This window comes from Lactuca serriola, chromosome 7 (genome assembly GCF_051521515.1).
Source record: "Lactuca serriola cultivar US96UC23 chromosome 7, Lser_US96UC23_V15, whole genome shotgun sequence".
Lineage (NCBI taxonomy): Eukaryota > Viridiplantae > Streptophyta > Magnoliopsida > Asterales > Asteraceae > Lactuca > Lactuca serriola.
Window position 1 is genome coordinate 7,732,219 of NC_136414.1, and position 20,420 is coordinate 7,752,638.

The 20,420-nt window shown below is 34.5% G+C and overlaps 3 protein-coding genes across 5 annotated transcripts; 2 read left to right on the forward strand and 1 right to left on the reverse strand.

The window, feature by feature from the left end:
* Nucleotides 1-229: 229 nt before the first annotated feature.
* MEE50 (ARM repeat superfamily protein) lies at nt 230-3,756 on the forward strand. 3 transcript variants are annotated; one of them, XM_079010119.1, is made up of 4 exons: nt 230-355; nt 1,055-1,334; nt 2,043-2,696; nt 2,791-3,756. In XM_079010119.1, the coding sequence occupies exons 3-4, from the start codon at nt 2,090-2,092 to the stop codon at nt 3,633-3,635; spliced, it is 1,452 nt and encodes a 483-aa protein (XP_078866245.1). In that variant the 5' UTR covers nt 230-355; nt 1,055-1,334; nt 2,043-2,089; the 3' UTR covers nt 3,636-3,756. The 3 variants fall into 3 exon arrangements, with proteins under 3 accessions (XP_078866245.1, XP_078866246.1, XP_078866244.1); XM_079010120.1 differs by lacking the exon at nt 230-355 and adding an exon at nt 1,436-1,507 and having other exon boundaries at nt 986-1,334; XM_079010118.1 differs by lacking the exon at nt 230-355 and having other exon boundaries at nt 987-1,334.
* A 1,383-nt stretch (nt 3,757-5,139) lies between these two features.
* Nucleotides 5,140-8,482, forward strand: LOC145061677 (Pentatricopeptide repeat (PPR) superfamily protein). Its single transcript, XM_079009213.1, has 2 exons — nt 5,140-8,108; nt 8,223-8,482. The coding sequence occupies exon 1, from the start codon at nt 5,178-5,180 to the stop codon at nt 7,935-7,937; it is 2,760 nt and encodes a 919-aa protein (XP_078865339.1). The 5' UTR covers nt 5,140-5,177; the 3' UTR covers nt 7,938-8,108; nt 8,223-8,482.
* A 653-nt stretch (nt 8,483-9,135) lies between these two features.
* Nucleotides 9,136-13,690, reverse strand: LOC145061863 (phospholipase D gamma 1-like). The gene is made up of 11 exons (XM_079009442.1): nt 13,418-13,690; nt 11,803-13,287; nt 11,606-11,722; nt 11,325-11,519; nt 10,996-11,241; nt 10,762-10,830; nt 10,528-10,675; nt 10,302-10,450; nt 10,053-10,223; nt 9,769-9,966; nt 9,136-9,576 (listed from the first exon to the last, which is right to left on the reverse strand). Exons 2-11 carry the CDS (start codon nt 13,147-13,149, stop codon nt 9,283-9,285), a joined length of 2,934 nt encoding a protein of 977 aa, XP_078865568.1. The 5' UTR covers nt 13,150-13,287; nt 13,418-13,690; the 3' UTR covers nt 9,136-9,282.
* Between the last annotated feature and the right edge of the window lie 6,730 nt (nt 13,691-20,420).

Consider the following 20,420-nt stretch of genomic DNA (forward strand, 5'->3'; position numbering starts at 1 on the left):
CACATCTTCATAGCCTCAGCCAACTTTCCTCAAAACCCTTCGAGTAAGGGGCTATTTGATAGCCTCTTAATTGAAAAATTAAAAGATAACCTTTTTCAGATTCTGGTTGGGTTACCTATGAATAAATAAAAGCCTCTTCATTTTTTAAAAGCCACTTAAACATTCGGAGTTATACTGAGTATCTGAATAAAAATAAGAGACGTGCTGTAGCACCGCCACCCTCATCGTCACCTTTCTAAGCTACGACCTCCGACGCTAAGCTCTGACAGCGTCGATCTCCACCCTTGCTCCTTCGTCGGTGCGCATCCGCAGGCATTGATAGGGTTGAAATCCAATCATTTTGGAATGGTTCAAGGTAACATTTGTTTTTCTTTCTTGCCCTAAAAATCGGTTATTCTGAAATTGTTATCAAATTAGAACCCTAAAAATCGATTATCAGACGCTAGTGTCGATTGTGTACCCTAAAAATCTATTTTTATGCTAATTCTTTGATTGTTAGCAACTGTAATTTGTTAAGAGAAGACGTGAATGATCTTTGTTATTTATTGAAATCTATTATAGACATATGCTTCAGAAGTCAGCAATGAGGAATACCAAGCTTTGGCATTATCAATTCTAAGATTTTACAATGTTTTCTTTGGTGTTGCAGAGATATATCCATAATTCTTTTTCAAAAACTCTTTTTTTTTATTATTTTTTTTATCTCTTCATTTGTTTTGTTTGGATAACCTGGGACTACTTCAGTTTGAGTTTCAATTGGGATAGATTTGCCCTTATGTTTTTGTTAGTTGTTGGAATGAAGAAATAGCAAAAACATATCAGCTAACTGGATTGTATGACTGTGAGTAATATTTGAAAAGGAATTCTTTTATGAGTTATGCATATGAATTATATGAAAATTGGCAAATGTTTCCAAACAGCCCCTTAACTATGCAAACGTTCCTCAGAAAGGCTTTCGCACCCACTTCCTTTTGTCATTTGATGAAATTGCCCTATTTTAACCTGTAATCAATATACTGACGTTGCTTCTTCTCCATTGATCATCGCCGCTCAGGGTCCATCGACTTGGCTTCTTCTTCTCCATTAGCGCTGTTTCTCGTCATCTGTTCTTCATCATCGACTCCATCTTCTTCATCAAGTTGCTTCAACAATCGATTCCTGATTTCGAACTGCAACAATCTATTTTAGGGGTAAAAAATCAAGATTAGAAGGGAGACGCACAGCAAAGAGGAGAAGGCCTGCTCATCGTCTTGTTTTCTATTCCATTACGCCTCCCAAAGCTTCTGCGCTGATCCATCCGGAATTCGACATCTAGAATCTCATCAAACTCACTAGTAAGTAGCTTCAAATTATTGTTTTTAGTACCAATTGCTAAAGTAATTTAGTACCTGTTGCTGAACCAATTTGATTTTCCTTTTGTGGTATTCTCTTAAAGAATGATTGCAGGAAGGCACACAAACTGTTTGATAAAATGCCTGAGAGAAGTGTCTAGATTTTTGGTTTCTCGGTACTCATTGCTGCTGCTCTATTCTTTATAGTTTAAAGTTCTCTACTGTTGTAGAAGGCTTTGTGTTGTTTCCTATAGCCAGTTCATGCTTTCACTGATGCTAAAATATGATTCTACTCAAATCTTTCATTGAACACTCTTTTAGGAACTGTTAGCTTATAGTGGTGAAAATATTGAAGGAACTATTGGCAATTGTTATCATTTTGGGATTGCATTTGGTTCTGTGGCTTTGCAAGAAGTTTATGATCATGAACATTTGTTGTTAAAGATGAATGTGCATGAATATAAAAAATTATCTAAATAATTATTGAATTTAATAAATTGTGATGTTGTAAATGTAAGTATTTTTCAAAAAGATTATTATTAATGATTCAATTGAAGATAAAGTAATATATGTAAAATAAGAAATAATCCACAATATATAAGCATATCCTTTTGGGTCATTTTACATATACAAGGAGTTTATACCCCACAGAACTATTCCAACAATTATGAGTTTTCTATTTGATCAACTATGTTGCATTCATTTTTGTAGGCACATCAACCGAGTGATTGTTTGTGCTTCTTTTATTGGATTTCAAAATGGATTCTGCAATTTCATTGGAGGAATCTATACCAGAAAGCATCCTTCAACCTTTCTTTTCTGCTACAAATTCATCAACACTAAACAAAGCTTTGGAGAATCTAATAGAATTGGCTAGAACAAAAGAGGGTCGATCTGATCTTGCTTCCAAGAATATGCTCAACCCAACCCTTCAACTCTGTAAATTACTATCATACCCTTCTTCAGGCGACACACTTTTATTGGCTCTTAAACTCATCAGAAACCTATGTGCTGGAGAATTACGAAATCAGAATTCATTTATCGAACAAAATGGAGTTGATATTGTTTCGAATATAATCAGTTGCAAGGAAATTGTTAACGATTCAAATCATGGGCTTATTCGAATGGGATTACAAGTTGTAGCAAATGTTTCATTGGCTGGAGAGGAACATCAACTTGTTATATGGAATCATATTTATACTTTGAAGTTTCTTGAGATTGCAAAGATTAGAAGAAAAGAAACCTGTGACCCTTTGTGTATGATCATCTATGCTTGTGTTGAAGAGAACCATGAACTGCTTGACAAGTTGTGTTCGGATCGTGTTTTGCCTCTTCTTGTTGAAATTATAAGAACTGCATCTGAAGGTATGTTTCTTGATTCTTATTCCTTTGAATTTGTTTTAGTTTTCTCAATTTCTTGAGTTTGACTTTTAACTCGTTTTATTTTTATGTGCACTAGTGGGGTTTGGAGAAGATTGGGTGAAGCTAATTCTTTCAAGAACATGCATTGAAGAATCTTACTTCACACCCATCTTCTCAAACTTACAATATCATCATCCTTCTATTGAAACTACAAATACCTTCACACAAGAACAATCCTTTTTGTTAAGCATCCTATCCGAAATGATAAACGAGCAACTCGAGCATATTACATTATCCAAGCTTTTCACTTTAGATATTTTCAAGATCCTAAAAACCAGTTTAGGTGTTGTTGATTATGCTTCACGCCCAAAATCCGGTCTCCCAACCGGCTCAAATGACATCGATGCCCTCGGATACTCTCTCTGCATATTGAGAGACATCTGTGCATTTGACCCTCGCAACAAAGAGGGTCATGTGGATATGTTGCTTTCATTAGGGTTTATCGAAACGTTTCTTGATTTGCTTCGTGAACTTGAACCTCCTTCAATAATAAGAAAAACAATGAAACACGCTGAGAATGAAGAAACGAAAACAATCAAACATTCGGGTAAAGTATGCCCTTATAAGGGATTTCGTAGTGATATTGTTGCGGTTATTGGGAATTGTGCGTATGGGAGGAAGCGTGTTCAAGATGAGGTGAGGGAGAAGAATGGGATACTTTTGATGTTGCAGCATTGTGTCACGGATGATGAAAACCCGTTTTTGAGGGAGTGGGGTATTTGGGGTGTGAGGAATTTGTTGGAAGGGAATGTAGAGAATCAAAGGGTGGTTAGTGAGTTGGAAATCCAAGGGTCGGTTAACTTACCCGAGTTGTCTAATCTTGGGTTGCGGGTCGATGTCGATCAACTGACTCGACGTGCAAAGCTTGTAAACATGGCTTGAAGCTCCTCCCTCTTACACAACATTGTCTTTGTGTTTATGTTTGTTGACTATTTTCCTAGTGATGTCCTTACATTTTTTATAATTACAAATGCAAATGAGAAAAATATATTGACATACTAAATTTGAGGTTCGATTAGTTTATTCAAATATTAAACACAAGACACAACATATGTATTTTGTTACGTAGAAGTGGTAGAACTAGTGTTCAAACTTTTTATTACCCTTCTAAACAAACACCTAAAATAGTGCTCTCAATAAATAAAAATTCATTATTAATGCTCACATAATATAAGCTATACAATTACCAAAATGTGACGTATAACTCATTTTAGTGTTTAAATAGGAGATTTGAATGTAAATGGTATGTAGCTTGATGGTTTGAGAGTGACTTTGTGACCGTGTTTCGCATCCCCTCCATTCCATTTTTTTTTTTTTTTTTTTTCGTGGGTAAATAAACTGGTTCTGGAATAACCCACCCAGGGATGCGACCATGTACCCCTTCAGCTTTCGGTTTTTACAACTTTGGGCCATCTTGCAAATTATTTTACAAATTGGCACAAACGCTTTTTTATAACTCTCCTAGATTTTTATTTATTTATTTATTTATTTATATACAATTTTAGTCCAACTTTCAAGTGGTATAAATCCGAATATATTATTCAAACATGACATATTTTCGGTTTGAAAACCCATTTTCTTTTATATTGATGTAAAATATGTTTTTTTTTTTTTTTTTTTTTCCCCTTTATGTCGTTATAAATTCCGTTTTCATATTTTACGTAATACTCACTATGATATGCATCAACTATATTCGGCACTGTTGGCTAACCTCCCAGACAATAAAAAGGCAAAACTAGTTTGCTTGATAATCTTCACTTTGCTTTGTATGTCGAACGCAAGGAACAAGTTGATCTTTCAGGGAGTCCTCAAACCGGTTCCAAAACATATTGATGATGTCCAAGTGTATTCTTTTCTTTTGGCAAAAAAAAGTATAAAAATAGTAAAACAAGTTTTGACATTAGACATGCTTTTTCATTAATTAAAATATCATCTTAACGTTGATGCTATCTCGCTTCCATGTAAATCTTCTAGCATCTAGTTAGATTTTATATATAAACATGTTCTAAAAGACATTAACATGGTAATATATACCTAGACAATCATCTTTCGATTACGATATGGATATGGAAAATTGACAAATACATTTCACCTTTCAACATTAAATAACTAATACAAGTTCGATGATAAATAATTGAGTTGATTTTTAGGTAGTTAACTTAGCATCCTAAAGCTTCCTCATCAATAAGACAATAACTCATGATTTTGCAAATTAGTATTATGCAATGTTTCGTTTTTTAGTTAAAATTCCAGCTTTAAAGATAACATTTAGATAATATATTCTGAAAGGCTGAAATACTTCATAGGCCCATGAGGTGATACTGATTAATGTGTGCCCAACCCATTAAGATTTACAAAGCCCACAAACCTTTCAAGATTCCAATTCCCCCTACCTTGCGTCTTTCTTCCCTTCCGCTGCAACCAATGTGCAGACACATCTTCGCCCTCAAATGGATTGGTAACTCGAACTTAATCGTTACATGGATGATGATACGATCAACATGCATCCTCCAACAACAAGCCCCAGATCACTTCATCAACAAATTCAAATATTTCTCTTCATTTCTCCTCCATTACTCTGTGCCTCCTTCTTCACCCATTGAAGAAACGGGAGAAGATTCCGCATCTCATTTACTCTCTCTCCTCTCGCTACCCAATTGGCAGAAAAACCCACGTCTCAAAACCCTAATCCCATCGATTTCCCCATCACATATCACCTCTCTTTTCAACGATAACCCTAACTTGAAGCCACAAACAGCTCTTTCATTTTTCAATATCTTGTCACAGAGATCTAATTTTAGACCTAGTGTTGAGTCTTTTGCATCACTGCTTACGATACTGATCAAGAATCGATTTTTAAATGTGGCTGAAAAGATCCGGATTTCGATGGTGAAGGCTTGCGAAACGGACGACGATGCGAGGTTTGTTTTGGGGTTTCTGAGAAAAATGAATGCTGATGATGATGAAGAATTTGAATGCAAATTTAAGCTCAGTATTAGATGTTATAATACATTGTTAATGTGTTTATCAAGGTTTTCGATGATTGACGATATGAAATATGTGTTTCTAGAGATGTTAGATGATAAAATCATGCCGAATATTTACACTTATAACTCAATGGTGAACGGATACTGTAAATTGGGGAAAGTTGATGCAGCTGGCCTGTATGTTACCAAGATTGCTCAAGCGGGGCTTAGTCCTGATACTCATACTTATACATCCTTGATTCTAGGCCATTGCAGGAATAAAGATGTCGATAGCGCACACAAGGTGTTCGATGTAATGCCTAAGAAAGGGTGTTGCAGAAACGAGGTTTCTTATACCAATTTAATTCATGGGTTTTGTGAAGAAAGTCGTATTGACGAAGCTCTGAAGTTATTTCACCAAATGGGAGATGATAATTGCTTCCCTACAGTCCGTACATTTACTGTTTTGATTTCTGCATTAAGTAAGTCAGGTAGAACAGCAGAAGCATGGGCTTTATATAGCAAAATGAGTGAGAAAAGTTGTGAGCCGAATGCCCATACTTACACTGTTCTCATAGATGCAATGTGTAAAGAGAAAAAGTTGAATGACGCACGAAAGTTATTATATGTAATGGAAGCTAAAGGAGTGGAGGGTACTGTTGTGACATATAATGCTTTGATTGATGGGTTTTGTAAGGAAGGAAAGGTCGAGAGTGCATTCGAGATGCTTAAAAGAATGGAAAAGAAAAGGTTAAAACCAAATGTCCGGACATACAACGGGTTGATTGGTGGGTATTGTAAAGGTGATAACATTCACAAGGCAATGGCATTGCTTGATAAGATGATGAAGATGAAACTTTCACCTACTGTTATCACCTACAACTTGCTAATCAATGGACAATGTAAGCATAATCATGTTGATAGTGCTTATCGGTTAATCGGTTTGATGAAAGAAAATGGTGTTGCTCCTGATGAATGGACTTATAGTTCCCTAATTGAGGCTTTATGTAAACGAGGGAGTGTAGAAGAAGCTCATTTGTTGCTTAAAGAAAAGGGCATAAAAGCCAATGAAGTTACCTACACAACTCTTATAAACGGGTATTTCCAAATCGGGAAAGCGGATCTTAGCATGGGTCTGTTTAAAGAAATGTTGACCAATGATTTCTCACCGAATTCTTGGACGTATAATGTGCTGATTCATGGATTATGTAAAGAAGATAAGATTCAAGAAGCTTTAATGTTAATTGGGAAGATGATCAAGATAGGTTTTGAAGTGGAAATCACTACTTACACAATCTTTATCGAACATTTGTTAAAAAGTTTCGATTTTTTTGAAGCCCATAAGCTGTTCAACCAATTGGGTGCTTCTGGATTGAAGCCCGATGTTTGTACATACACTTCTTTTATACTTGCATATTGTACTCAAGGAATGATAAAAGAAGCAGAAGATATGATGAATGAAATGATTCAAAAAGGTGTCAAACCAGACACCGCCACATATACGGTTTTCATAGACGCGTATTGCCACGCGGGGCAGATAAACCGTGGTTTTGATTTCTTTAAACGTATGATGGATGCTGGATGTGAGCCTTCACAACATACATACGCAATAATCTTGAAGCATCTTTTGAGGAAAAACTACAAGTCAAACACCGGAATCGACAATGTCATTCCAGTGAACACCGTGTGGAAGATAATGGAATTCGATGATGCAATCGAGCTGTTTTCGGAAATGGTCAAACGGGGTTGTGAATTGAAAGTCAACACGTTCGATGCGTTGACCAAGGGGTTGTGTAAAGAAAGGCGGTTGGAAGAATCTTTAAAGTTGGTGAATCATATGTTGACAAACGGGATTTCTCCAAATGAAAGTATATACACGTCTTTGGTGAATTGTTCGTGTTACTTGAAAATGTTTGATAAAGCATTGAGTTTAGTGAACAACATGGTTGAAAACGGGATTTTGGTAGATTTAGAGTCGTATAAGTTGCTTATTTGTGGGTTATATGAGGAAGGAAAGCATGAAAAGGGCGAGGAAGTGTTTTGTAGTTTGCTTGATGGGTATAATTCGGATGAGGTTGTTTGGACAATTCTTCTTGATGGGTTACTTAAACGAGGTTTGGTTAAAAGGTATTTTGAGCTTGTGGGTGTTATGGAGGAGAAAGGCTGTCATCTTAATCGATATACTTATCAAATGTTAGTTGACCAAATGGGTGTTTAAATATAAATACTTACAATAAGATCATCATGCATATTGGGATCTTTGGGAAGAAAATATGATCTAGGGTTCTTTTTTGTAAGAAGAAATTGACTGGGACTGGGACCCACACAATGGAGATTGAAGGTTCATGGTTTATACGATCATTATTCTTTAAAGCTTGTCCATTTTCAGGTAACAAGTTGTTTGTTAACTTTTGTTCTAATGTTGTAAAAAAAAAGAATGAATAAATCTTTTTATGTTGAAAGAGTGGTTATTTATGAAGCAAAGTTGTTATTTTTACTGCAGATGAAGGTAAATCGGTGAACATGGGAAACTGGGTTTCTTTGTTCCAAAATATTGACAAAGATTTTTGAGGTTAGAGTTTGTTAGTTAGATGCGGCTGGCTGGCTGGCTATACATAATTTTGTGAATTGAAATGGGAATCATTTTAACGCTGCTTAATCTGATTGTAGATTTGCTTTGTCTTTTATGAAATATAAGATGTATAAAATTCAACACAAACTAGTAGGTAGATTGGAAATAGATCTCTTGCATTTGTAGTGCAATTCTACCAGATTGCTGCATGAATTTCGTTATTTTGATGATAACTGGATTGAAATGATTTGATTGATGTTATGAGGAAACAAAGTTGTTAGTGATATATGTTATGAATTACAAAACAATAAAAACCGTGTGCCTTAAACTGGTACTTAGCCAAATTTTCCATTATTGGGTTTCAACATAAATAGATTTAGCGATTTTTTATGTTTTTTTTTTGTTTATAAACATTAAACAATATTGTAATTTTATTCTTTTTACAAAGTTAAAACGTTCTTTGTCATTACTATATAAGGTGAAAAACATACTGCATATTGCACACTCATGAGAAAACACTTGTAAATGTTTTCTAATATAAATATTCTTTTCGGTTAATTGCACATTTTGATAAAAGATTTGTCATGATAATAAATACCTAGACTTCAAAATTAAAATTCACGTTACATAATCACAACTTATTTTTTTCATTATAGTATAAGATCCAAATACATGGTGCATACCCAGAATTAGAAAAAAATAATTATGTAATATGAATTTTCCTTTGGGTGATTATAAGACATTTTGATAAAAGATCTGTTATTATGATAATACATGATTTAAATTCACCTCTCGATTACACTTACTGTTACAGAGTATAATATATCGAATCATAAGAGGAAAAAACCGGTCATTTTCATATTTATACATATATTGATGTCAAATATTGCAACAACATTCTGAAACACTAGAATTTGTCCTTTTAACAACACAAACCTTTGATAAAAAAAAAAAAAAGTGAAAGGGGGGAGGGATTTCTTTACAACATGAATCAAATAGTCAAATTCTCTTGAATCCCAAGGAAGGAGCCAATGATTTGACCTCCTACATCCGGAAAGTTCTCGAATCCAGGAAGAGATTTGACTTTGCCACTTCGAACAACCTCCACAGGATACTTCATAAGATGACCATTTATTTCACATATCTCATCTCCTGCAAACTGTTTCCAGTTGGCCTCAGCCATTGACCGAACCTGTCTTACACATTCAATTGACTCCGGTTTTTCAAAACACTCCCGAACCGTCCCAAGATGTTCTGCCCATAGTGACATTCTATACCCGTGAACCTTCAAAATCCATCAAACTCTAAAATATTCAGTCCAATACACTCCAACCTATCATGTCACTCCTAGTTCAATGCATGTCAAACGCAATACAAACTATCATATCACTTTCAGCATGTCACAGAGTCAAACACAATACAATTTGTCATGTCAGTTTCAGTTTCAGTCCCAAACACAAACACTGTCATGTTTTACCTGTCCACGTGGATCCGTGAGGTTTTTAGCCCAAGTATGATGAGGTTGATAAGCTCCCATTGCAATTTCAGTGTCTCGAGTTCCCTCCATAGAGCGTTGATTTATGTTTGCAGAGCCTATAAGCACAAACTCATCATCCACTATCATTCCTTTCGAATGAACATAGATCATGAACCTCCGGCCCTTTCGGGCAAGTCCCTAAAAATAAAAATATAAAATAACTTTCCATAAACAGAAACATTCTTCTTTTTCTAAAAAAAAAAAAAAAAAAATTGAATGTTAACCTGAGGAGTATTATCAGGAGAATGGCTATGTGAACTATCAGTCGGGCTCAGGGCTTCACGGTTTCCAAGACAAAAGAAATTTAAATAATCTTGTGGTGAAAACGCCTCTTCAAGACCAACCTCCACCAAAGCCTTGTAGATAATTTGATACATCATTTGCATTGTTTTGTTCTGCAAATTAATTTACTTACTTTACATTTTACATTTTAAAAATATAGCAGTCAACAAATATTGCATTGTATTTGTTACCTGCCAAAATAAAATCCTTTGAGTTGCGGACCCCGTGGGGACACCCTCTGGCCACATGGGGATCACAATATACACAGCAAATCTTTCTTGTGCTCTGATTTTACTAGCAACCTTAAGTGCAATCTCCATTGGAATTAAATTATTGGCACCTATAATCAATCAAATACTCCGTTAAAGTTCATATTTATTATTAATATCACGTTAGAAAGAAAGAAATGTTCCTTACCCAACTCTCTGTAAGACTTCCAATTGTATGAAGATCCAATAAAATATTGATTTTCAATATAGATGAAATGTTGTGCAGAACGAATGGCTTTTATGTAAGCAGAATGTATGCTCATATCAATCATCACATTCTTTCCACAAACCAGATTCTGTTCAAATAAGTTTATTTATTAATCATTGATAAAAAAAATAAAAAATAATCCATTCAACAAAATGTTTGTTCAAATCTCATCACCTTGGCTGTAGCTACATGTGGATCCTTTGGAAATCCTTTAACAGAGTTTGAATCAATCGAACGGAAAATCTGCATCAATCAAAATAAAAATTCTGCCTTTTTCGTTTTTCTTGTTTACATGTCAAAAAATGTCAAAAAAAACTATCTTTTTTGCTTGACTTTATACATTTTCATACTATTCTTGTTCTTTTTTTAGCAAATTTTCAAGAAAGATGTTTTTTTGGTAATTATTACCTGTACATGCCACCCTTCAGGGTCTTCATCACTAAGGCAAGGTTCATCATTTGCACCCAAAATTTCAGGAAACTTTTCCAACTTCAATAAAGCATCAGATGTAGCCTTAAGTTTTTTAATACCCCTAGGCTTTGAAGCCTTTATCCATCTTTCCTCAAAGTTTGTCATAATGTCATACGCTGCAGGCCCATCAATTTTACTATGCAAATCATGCCATGGTTCTCTTGGACAACCAGTAACACTCCCCTGTCATTATTATTTATTTTTACTTGCATTTTGTTTTAAAACATCTGTCATTGAATGTAATTAATTGAATTTGAAATATTTACTGTGAAAGTTGGATTATGATAGTCATCTGAATGAAGAGTTGTTAAAGTCCTGAATATGGGATGTTGTGGAGTATCATATCGCCCATTACAAAGGTCAAGTCCTCCAATAAAAGATATGATTCTTCTTTTACCATTTCCAGCATCTGTATCGACAATCACGGTTTTCTGATGATGTGTATATATAGTTCCAACTTTCTAAAAAAAAAAACAAAAAAGGTAAATAACCTTTTAGTATCTTTTATCAAATTCAAAACCTTGATTTTTTAAAAAAAAAAAATAACCTTCTTCTTCATCCAGCCATGCTTTTTTCCAGCCATACGAGGACAAAGCAAGACTTGCACCGAAGAATGTTTGAAAAATCGCCTTGTTTCTTCATCATGTGTAGCCATTAATCCATCCTACACATACTAAAAGTCATATACCAATTTCCTCAAATCATTCTCCATTTCAAGAAACAATCAAGTGAATAATAACTTACTGTTTGGTAGCCCATAATGTTTCTTGAAGTAGGGTCATCCCAAACAAGAAGCAACACCCTAACACCTTCTTGTGCTTTTGCTTTCAAAAGATCTCCTAAAGGAGTCGGTGGTGATTCCTCTTCTTCTTCACGCACTAATCTCACTTTATGCCACACAGACCAACCCGTTATGTAAACAAGACGTTGTGCATTAGTAATTGCATCAAATATATCCATCCAACAAGTCCCATGAACATAATGCACATCCTCACTTAGCTTAATATCTGGGAGGGTTGTATTTGGGACATGTGCATCTTGATACAGAGTAACCCTCCCTCCCCTCCTTAAAGGAAAATAAGTCCCCGGAACACCCATATATTGAGGTCCCACTCCAACTCCAAAGTTGTAAAAAGACAATCTTGCCATTGGGAAATATTGCATTGTGAGTGCTAAACCAGCTCCATTCTTACAAGGTCTTCCGTTTGCATTAATTAAAGGGAAAAAACCTTCGATTTTTGATCCCGAATATATATGTTCAACAGCTATTGCAACAGCTCCTATAAGTTGTGACCCCATAACATCCTTATCTTTCACAAGGAAATGGATTTCAGCAGTGTGATGTGCAACTGGTACATTAAATCTTTGATTCCAAATCGGGTTTTCAACGTTTGTAAGAACATATGTTCTTCCAACAACTGCACTTGTTATAGCAATTGAGACATAAGGGTCACTTGTCCCCATTGCTTTATGAAACACATCCATGTTTGGAAGGTTTTTCGCCTCGTGGACAAGAATATCAAGGTTTCCATGTAGGAGAAGGACTTTTAGAGCCTTTTTAGGAGTTGCAGCGAAGGGGACGATTTGGTAATTTTGATTGCTTGCTAAATCTAGTGAAGCGGTTTGTTGTATAGCAAGACATTGGGAGGAAGAGGAGTCGAGGGACCCGGTGAGATTTGGGGCTCCAGCACTTGGATAAGAAGCACTGTGATGATGCCCCGGGTGGTTCAAAGGTGGTTCATTCTCATATGGATTTTGATTTATCAAGTTGTTGTCATCTTCATGAGGGTGGTTAGTGGCGGCAGTAGACCCACTGCCACCACTTTCTTGGCTGTTTAGTTGAGTTTCCAGTGTTGGTGATGGTGTAGGGAAAGGATATGGGTATCCCGGGTACTGATATGGATAGGGTTGAGGAGGGTATACTGGTGGTGGTGCTCCGACAGGTGGTGGTGGTTGTGATTGGTATGGATATGGGTAAGGGTATGGGGGATATGGAGCTGAATTTTGAGGTGGATATGGAGGTTGATTGAAAGTGGATGGAAATGGGGCAAAATTAGGGTCATACAAATACTGGTTGTTATTGTTTTCCATTCAATAACGCATACACAAACATTCGATTAGGGTTCTTCACTTCATCATGTGTTATTGCAATCGTAAGAGATCACAATAACGAAAGGGATTTCGAATTGAAGGTTCATCTGCATTTGTAATCATGTTCAATCTTCAAAGCTACCCACAGATTGAAAAATATGGGTTTCAGAATTGGGATTTCTACATGTGATAAGGTAAATAAAAACGATAGAATCTAATAAATTTTGAGAAATTCAAAAGATGCATACAAAAAAGAACAAAGATATACCTGTAATTTCGAAGATCTTGATGGGGACGATAACAAATTGGAAGAAAAACATGGGGGAAGGAAAATTGGGGAAAAAAAGAGGACCAAGGTGAAAATAACTGCGATTATAACGCAAAATCTTCACCATTTTTGTTAGAAATTTTGTTTTTGTGTAGGGTATACGTGGAGACATGGAACTAACTTGTGGAAATTGCGTTGATTTCGCGCAATTGTTTCAAGAATTTGAAATTATGAGGGAAGATCCTAATCCATCAGTATTCCAAGACCCAAAGTCCTAACTCCTAACGGTATTTCAAATGTTTGAATATCTTTACCACCTTATAATAAAAAAGAAAAATGACAAAAAAAAAATATTTTGTTCAAAAGTATTATCATTTCAAGGTCTTTGTTTTTTTTTTTTTTTTTTTTTTTTTTTTTAATTTCGTAAAGAATATCATTTGATTTTTTTTACTTGTTTGTTATACCATTTAACATTCTAAAATATTCAAAAAGCATCATTTATCAAATTTATTTGTATTTTTTTACCTACCATCTTTCTATTCACTTATGATTTGAACACTTGTCATATTTAATATACTTAATACATTTTTATTGTACTTGTCATCATTTAAAAATGATAAAGAAGATAGAAAAAAAGAATAAATAAGATGATATTTAATATCTCATATAATTAAATGTATATACTTACGTTGTAATTATGTAACATGAGAACGTCTTAAAATGGATAATAACTTTTTTGTTTTAAAAACAAAATTACTCTCTCTGTCTCGTGCATTCATGAAACATGAACATGACTAAAATAAGAAAACATATACTTACAACATGCATAAAACACGAACATTGCTAAGATAAAGAAATAAAACATATATTTAAACTTCAAAACATATACATAGAACACAAACTCAAAATACAAGCATGTACTTACATATTCTGGATACTTTCAAGAAATGCGAACTTATTCTCTATCCTTGCATCAAGTATATTCACCATCTTCAACGAAGCACTTAGGTGTCACACATATCTTTCTAATAAGTCACTTAGGGGTCATTTGTTTTGCACTTATCCGGATCGGTTAGAGCTGACTGCTGACTCGGTCAACAGTCATGTTGTTTGATGGACCTCCAAAACTGTTGACCCGGTCAGCAATAACTGACCAATGAGCTGACTCGGTCCCCACAAAAACAATGTTGACCAAAAAAAACCCATCTTTCCATTTGTTCCCTTGCACCCTAAAAGAAATCATGCATCACATCTTCTTCCATTCCTTCAATTTTTAACACAACTTAAAACAGATTCCTCAGGCGACTTCCTCCCACTTCGATGCTTTCTCAACAAGTTCTGACTATTCCTTCAATTTTGAAATCGCCATCTACAACATCATCGACAACAACAGGTTAGTCTTTGGGTGTTTTTTTTTTATCCTGAGGCCAAATGAAATCATCGCATCTATTTTTTTATGATGTATGAAATCATTTTTCCAATCAAATTGTCTACACGAAATATGACCATGTGTGTACGATATCAGTAATTTTGTATGTGATTTGTTTGTATGATAGTTTTATATGAAGCTGAAATTAGTTTGTATGTGACAAATTATAAGGTTATGAAATCAGTTTGATCAAATCAGAATATGTTTCTATGAAAGTTTAAGGGAAAACTACAAAAAAATCCTTACATATTGGTCTCATAATTGATTTAGTCTTTTGCCCGCACCAAACGACGGATGCGAATAGTTTCTTTCGGTATTATTTCTATTCGGTAACATGTATGATTGGACACCCAACTTTAACACAAAGGTAATGAAAGGTAAACCCCTAACAGTGAAATATAATTTGTTTTGGAATATGGTAACTTATAATTTTGAAATTAACCCATTTTGATATATTATTTTGGGTTTAAAACAAATATATAAAGTTGTGTGGGTTGAAACAAAAAAGTTGTGTGACATTAAATTCTGTTTTTAATTTGAAGAAACATATATTTTTTTATCAGTGATCAAAAATCCTTTTGAATTTTGAATAAGTTATTATTTTATGGTATTAATTCTTATATAACTATTATTTAGAGTATACATTTAAAAGGAGAATTTAATTGTCGATAATTTACTTCTCAAATGATGATTTTTATCAAAAATATGTTTGTATATATATATATATATATATATATATATATATATATATATATATATATATATATATATATATAAAAGCATGTTTGTATACATTTATTTATAAAATACGTGTTTGTATACATTTTATATATAAACGTGTTTGACTACAAATGTGTTTATTATAAAATAGGTGTCTATAAAAAATATATAAGTATGTTTTTACAAAAGACAATAGAAGATTTTTTATGTGAAAAATATGTTTTTTTTTCTAAATATGATTTTACAAAAAAAATATATTCGAAAATTATATTTGGGAAAACGTTGTAAAAAAAAAAACTAAAGTTATGATGAATTCACAACAGAATTCTGAAATTTGGGCCAAAAGGGTAAATTTTGGACCAAATTTATAAAAAATTTGAAATCTAGGCAAAAAGTGTAATTTTTGAAAGTTGGATTATCTGTTGACCGGGTATAATGGTCAAATTGAATACGATTAGCGGTTTTTAGGACTTAATTGAATAAAAAAAATTAAGGACTAAACCGATTAACTGACCAATATGTAAGGACTTTTTTGTAGTTTTCCCAAAGTTTAAATATGAAATTTGTTTGTATGAAAGTTGAAATCTGAATATATATGAAAGATAAAATCTGAAACTTGTTAAAAATATGAATCTTTTGTATGAAAGCTTAAATGTGAAGTTGTATGCTCTTGATTTATGTTGTAAGCATTGTTATATGAAATCTGAATTTGTTGAAATGTTTTATAATCATGGTATGAAATCAGATTTTATTTGTGGTTGCAGTTAAAAAATGATGAAATTAGATTTATGCTATGTGTGTTAAGTTTTTTTTTTAATAGACATGACAGATAAAAAACTAGAATTAGTTAGAAGTTGGGGAGTGTGGACAAAACTTTTTTGGAGGCATGTATACACAAATAAACCACTGATGATCGGGAGGATGGTGGCCTAAAAGAAAGCTCGTGGTGGATTGTAGTCGCAGAGAAATTAAAAAATGAGCATAATTTTGTTGTCGATAGAAAACAAATGAAAAACCGATAAGACTACTTAAAAGCAAAGTATCCAGTGTTGTTAAAACTGAAAATAAAACTGGAAATCTTTATAATCCTTTAATGAACTCTTTCAACATGATTGATGAAGAATGGGAAGCGGAGGCCAAGGTATATATATATATATATATATATATATATATATATATATATATATATATATATATATATATATATATATATATATAATCAGATTATTTTTTTACTAGTTTGATAATATTTATTAAATTTTCAAACAGTTGAACAAGTGTGTAGATAAGCTGAGAAATGCACCCCTACCTTGCCGTTATCTTTGTACCCAACTGTTTGATGGGGCGACCTCGACCAACGTTCATAGTTGGGGTCCATCTTCGACACTACCTCATCCCTCTGAAGTGTTTGGTACACATGATTTTGAGGATAATGAGATGGAGGAGCCAACACCTCATATGGATACCCCAACCTCAACAATACCCAATCATCTTGGCGGAAGAAAACACAGGGGGGGGGGGGGGAATGAAATGGTCCCAATGAAACCACACTTAATGATGAGTTGAAAGAAGTTGGCATAGAAATTGTCAAGCCTGCACAAGCAAACAATCTTCACAAGGAGATGGATGATTGCATGGCGAAGTTGGCAAGGTTGGAGTGGAGAGAATATGATATGAAATACACTTATGTTATTCTGAAAGTACGGGTAATAGGAAAATTTGGTTGCTCCTCAACTTGTCTACTTGTGGGTCGTGGGTAACAAATGCAGGAAAAAAGTTTGAATTAATCGCTTGAGTTTGGTATATTATGGTTCATTGTTTGACTTTAGCATGTTATGGTTCATATGATGGATTTTTATGTTTAGAGATGTTATGTGTTATGAATTTTTTTGTTAGGTTTTTTATGTGTTTTGGATTTTTGTTGTTGGAATTATATGTTATGGAATGTTAAGTGTTTTGCATCATTTATATGTTATGGTTTGTTATGTTATTGATTGTTATGTTATTGATTTTTATATAATTTGTATTTAACATTTTACAGGTCATATATGGATAAACAAGGTCAATTTTTATATTTCCTTTTATTCTCATGGTATTGATTGATGTTGGTCCAGCAAAGGCAACATATAATTAAAAGAATAAGTGCTAGCGAACCGGTAGAAAATGGGCATACGTATACACAAGATTTGATAACCATAGATCCTATACAATGTTACGATATGATGCGTCTTTCACAAGATGCATTTGTATTATTATACAATCATTTTACACAAAGAAATTGGTTGCAACGTAGTAGTACAATAAGTGTTGAAGAGAATATGACTATATTTTTACATGTTATAGGATATAATGAACGTTTTTCAAGCAGTTAAAGGAAGATTTCACTGCTCCACACAAACAATTCGTCAATGTTTTCATGAGGTCCTACGTGCAATATTGTGTTTTTCAAAAAAAATTATAGTGCCAACATCTTTTAATCCAACAAGAAATACCTTAGAATGACATAGACGACTAATAAATATATTTCCTGGAGCAATAGGTGCACTAGATGCAACACTTGTACATGTAGTTTTGCCCGTTTATCAACAAAATCGCTATAGGGGAAGAGGAAAAGGTGAATGTTATCAAAATGTAAGCATAATTTGTGATTTTGATATGATATTCTTCTTTGTATGAGGTGGATGTGAGGGCATATCACATGATTCTAAAGTTTTGAAAGAAGTTGCATTAATCCGACTTCGGTTTTCCATTCCATCCACTAAGTTTGTAATTTTTCTATAAGATTTATTATTTGTACTATTTATATAATAAGTTTTTCAATCATCTACAACTAATATTATCTTTGTGATGCCGCATACACCAACACCTGTGGATTTATAGCTCCATACCACAATACTAGGTATTGGTTAGCCGATTTGCGAAGAAACAAAGTTTTAACTAAGGAAGAAAGGTTCAATCATGCTTATGCACAACTTAGAAATATCATTGAACGTGCATATGGTGTATTGAAGGCGAGCTTTTCAGTTTTAAAACAAGTGGATCCTTATCCTTTTCTAGTGCAAAGAGACATAGTCATTGCTTGTGTTGCGGTCCATAATTTTATAAGGAAATACAATATTCAAGATGACTTATTTACGAAATTTGAACAAAACGCTATGGTTAATCCTAATATGGAAGGTGGAGGAAATGAGGGCCAAAACATACAAGGCATAAAATGGGGTTCAGAAGTTGTTGACTATATGACTACTTTGCGTGACCAAATTGCTAATTAGTTACTTTCAAATGGCTAATGTTAAACTTGTATGCAATTTATTATGTACTTTGGGATTTTGTATGACAATTTGTATTTGAATTTTAAATGATGTATGTTTAATTTGGATTTTATGTGATAGTTTGTATTTTTATAATTATTTTATCTAACACAATCGACAACATAAGGGTAATATGGTCATTTTCATGATTCAACACAATTAGTCAGAGAAATAATCAAACGTCATAAACTCAGTTAGATGTAGACTCAGTCAGCATTTCTAACCCAATTAGCTTCTAACCCAGTCAGCAACTATCAAACGACCCCTTATGTAGACTTGTGTTATGCAACTTTTGGTGCAACAAGGAAAGGCACCAAGTTGTTCCAACATTCATATTTTCTATTTAATCAATGACTCGATTGCAACCCATTTCTTATGGACTTCTTTTTCTTCTTTGTTGATCCATCACTAAATATTGGTTAATCTCACTTCTAAGTTGGAACTTATGAGAGAAAGATAAACATGAAGAAGCTATTTTCAAACTTGTGGAGTAATTTTCTTTGGGGTTAGCGTGTGTGGAACACATATGCAAATCTTGGTTGTTTATAAAGAAAAATGGAGATCAATGCATCATTATTGTTTAAATATGGAGTAGACGTATTCAAGATATGGAGTAGCCATTTTCAGTTTACAAGGGTTAGTGTATTGGATGACAGTTAGGCAGTGTAAATGCATTGAACATAAGCCTTGAAAAGAAGCATTTAAGATAGCATGATTTGTGTAACGTCCCAAAATTCAAGACTAAAAATTTCTTTTAATAAAACATTACTTTAAGCAAAATTATCGATTCAAAACATAAGCAAAGTATTAGTTTCCAAAACACATGTTCGTTATCAGAGTAAAACATTCCCAGCCTGTCTAATCTATGATGTGTGCCATGCGATCACCCCGAGCTCTTCCCTCCGCTACCGAAAGTACCTGAAACCAAAACTGAAAACCATAAGCACGAAGCTTAGTGAGTTCCCCACCCTACCACATACCATGCATAACCACATACTGCACAAACTGGGCCACACCCGCTATCCTGGGCCTCGCCCCCTACCTCGGGCCTCGCACGCTACCTCGGGCCTCGCCCGCTACAACGGCCCCGCCGCTGCAGGCCCTGCCTGGCTTCGAGCCCCGCTCGGATACAGATATGTTTCACTTAGGCCCCTCCTGTCACAGGGCCTCGCCCGCTAACACATAATAACACATAAACATATCGCATCACATAAGCTAAACACATACTAACGGATCTTGCTATAAGGCCTCGCCTGTCTCTGGGCCTCGCCCTTGTCCTGCTACTGGTGAGTCATGGAACCCCGTCCATACTCCTGCTGATAGTGAGGTGCGGGCCCAACCCACCCTCACTCCTTCCCTAACTTGGGCCTCGCCCCTGATCTGCTGCTAATGAGATGTGGAACACCATCCACACTCTACTATTGGTGAGTTACGGGACCTCGCCCACACTCACCTCCCTACCAGGCACATACAAGTATCACACAGACAACAAGTATAAACTATCACATAAACCATTCCTTGGGCACCCGCCCGCTATCATTGG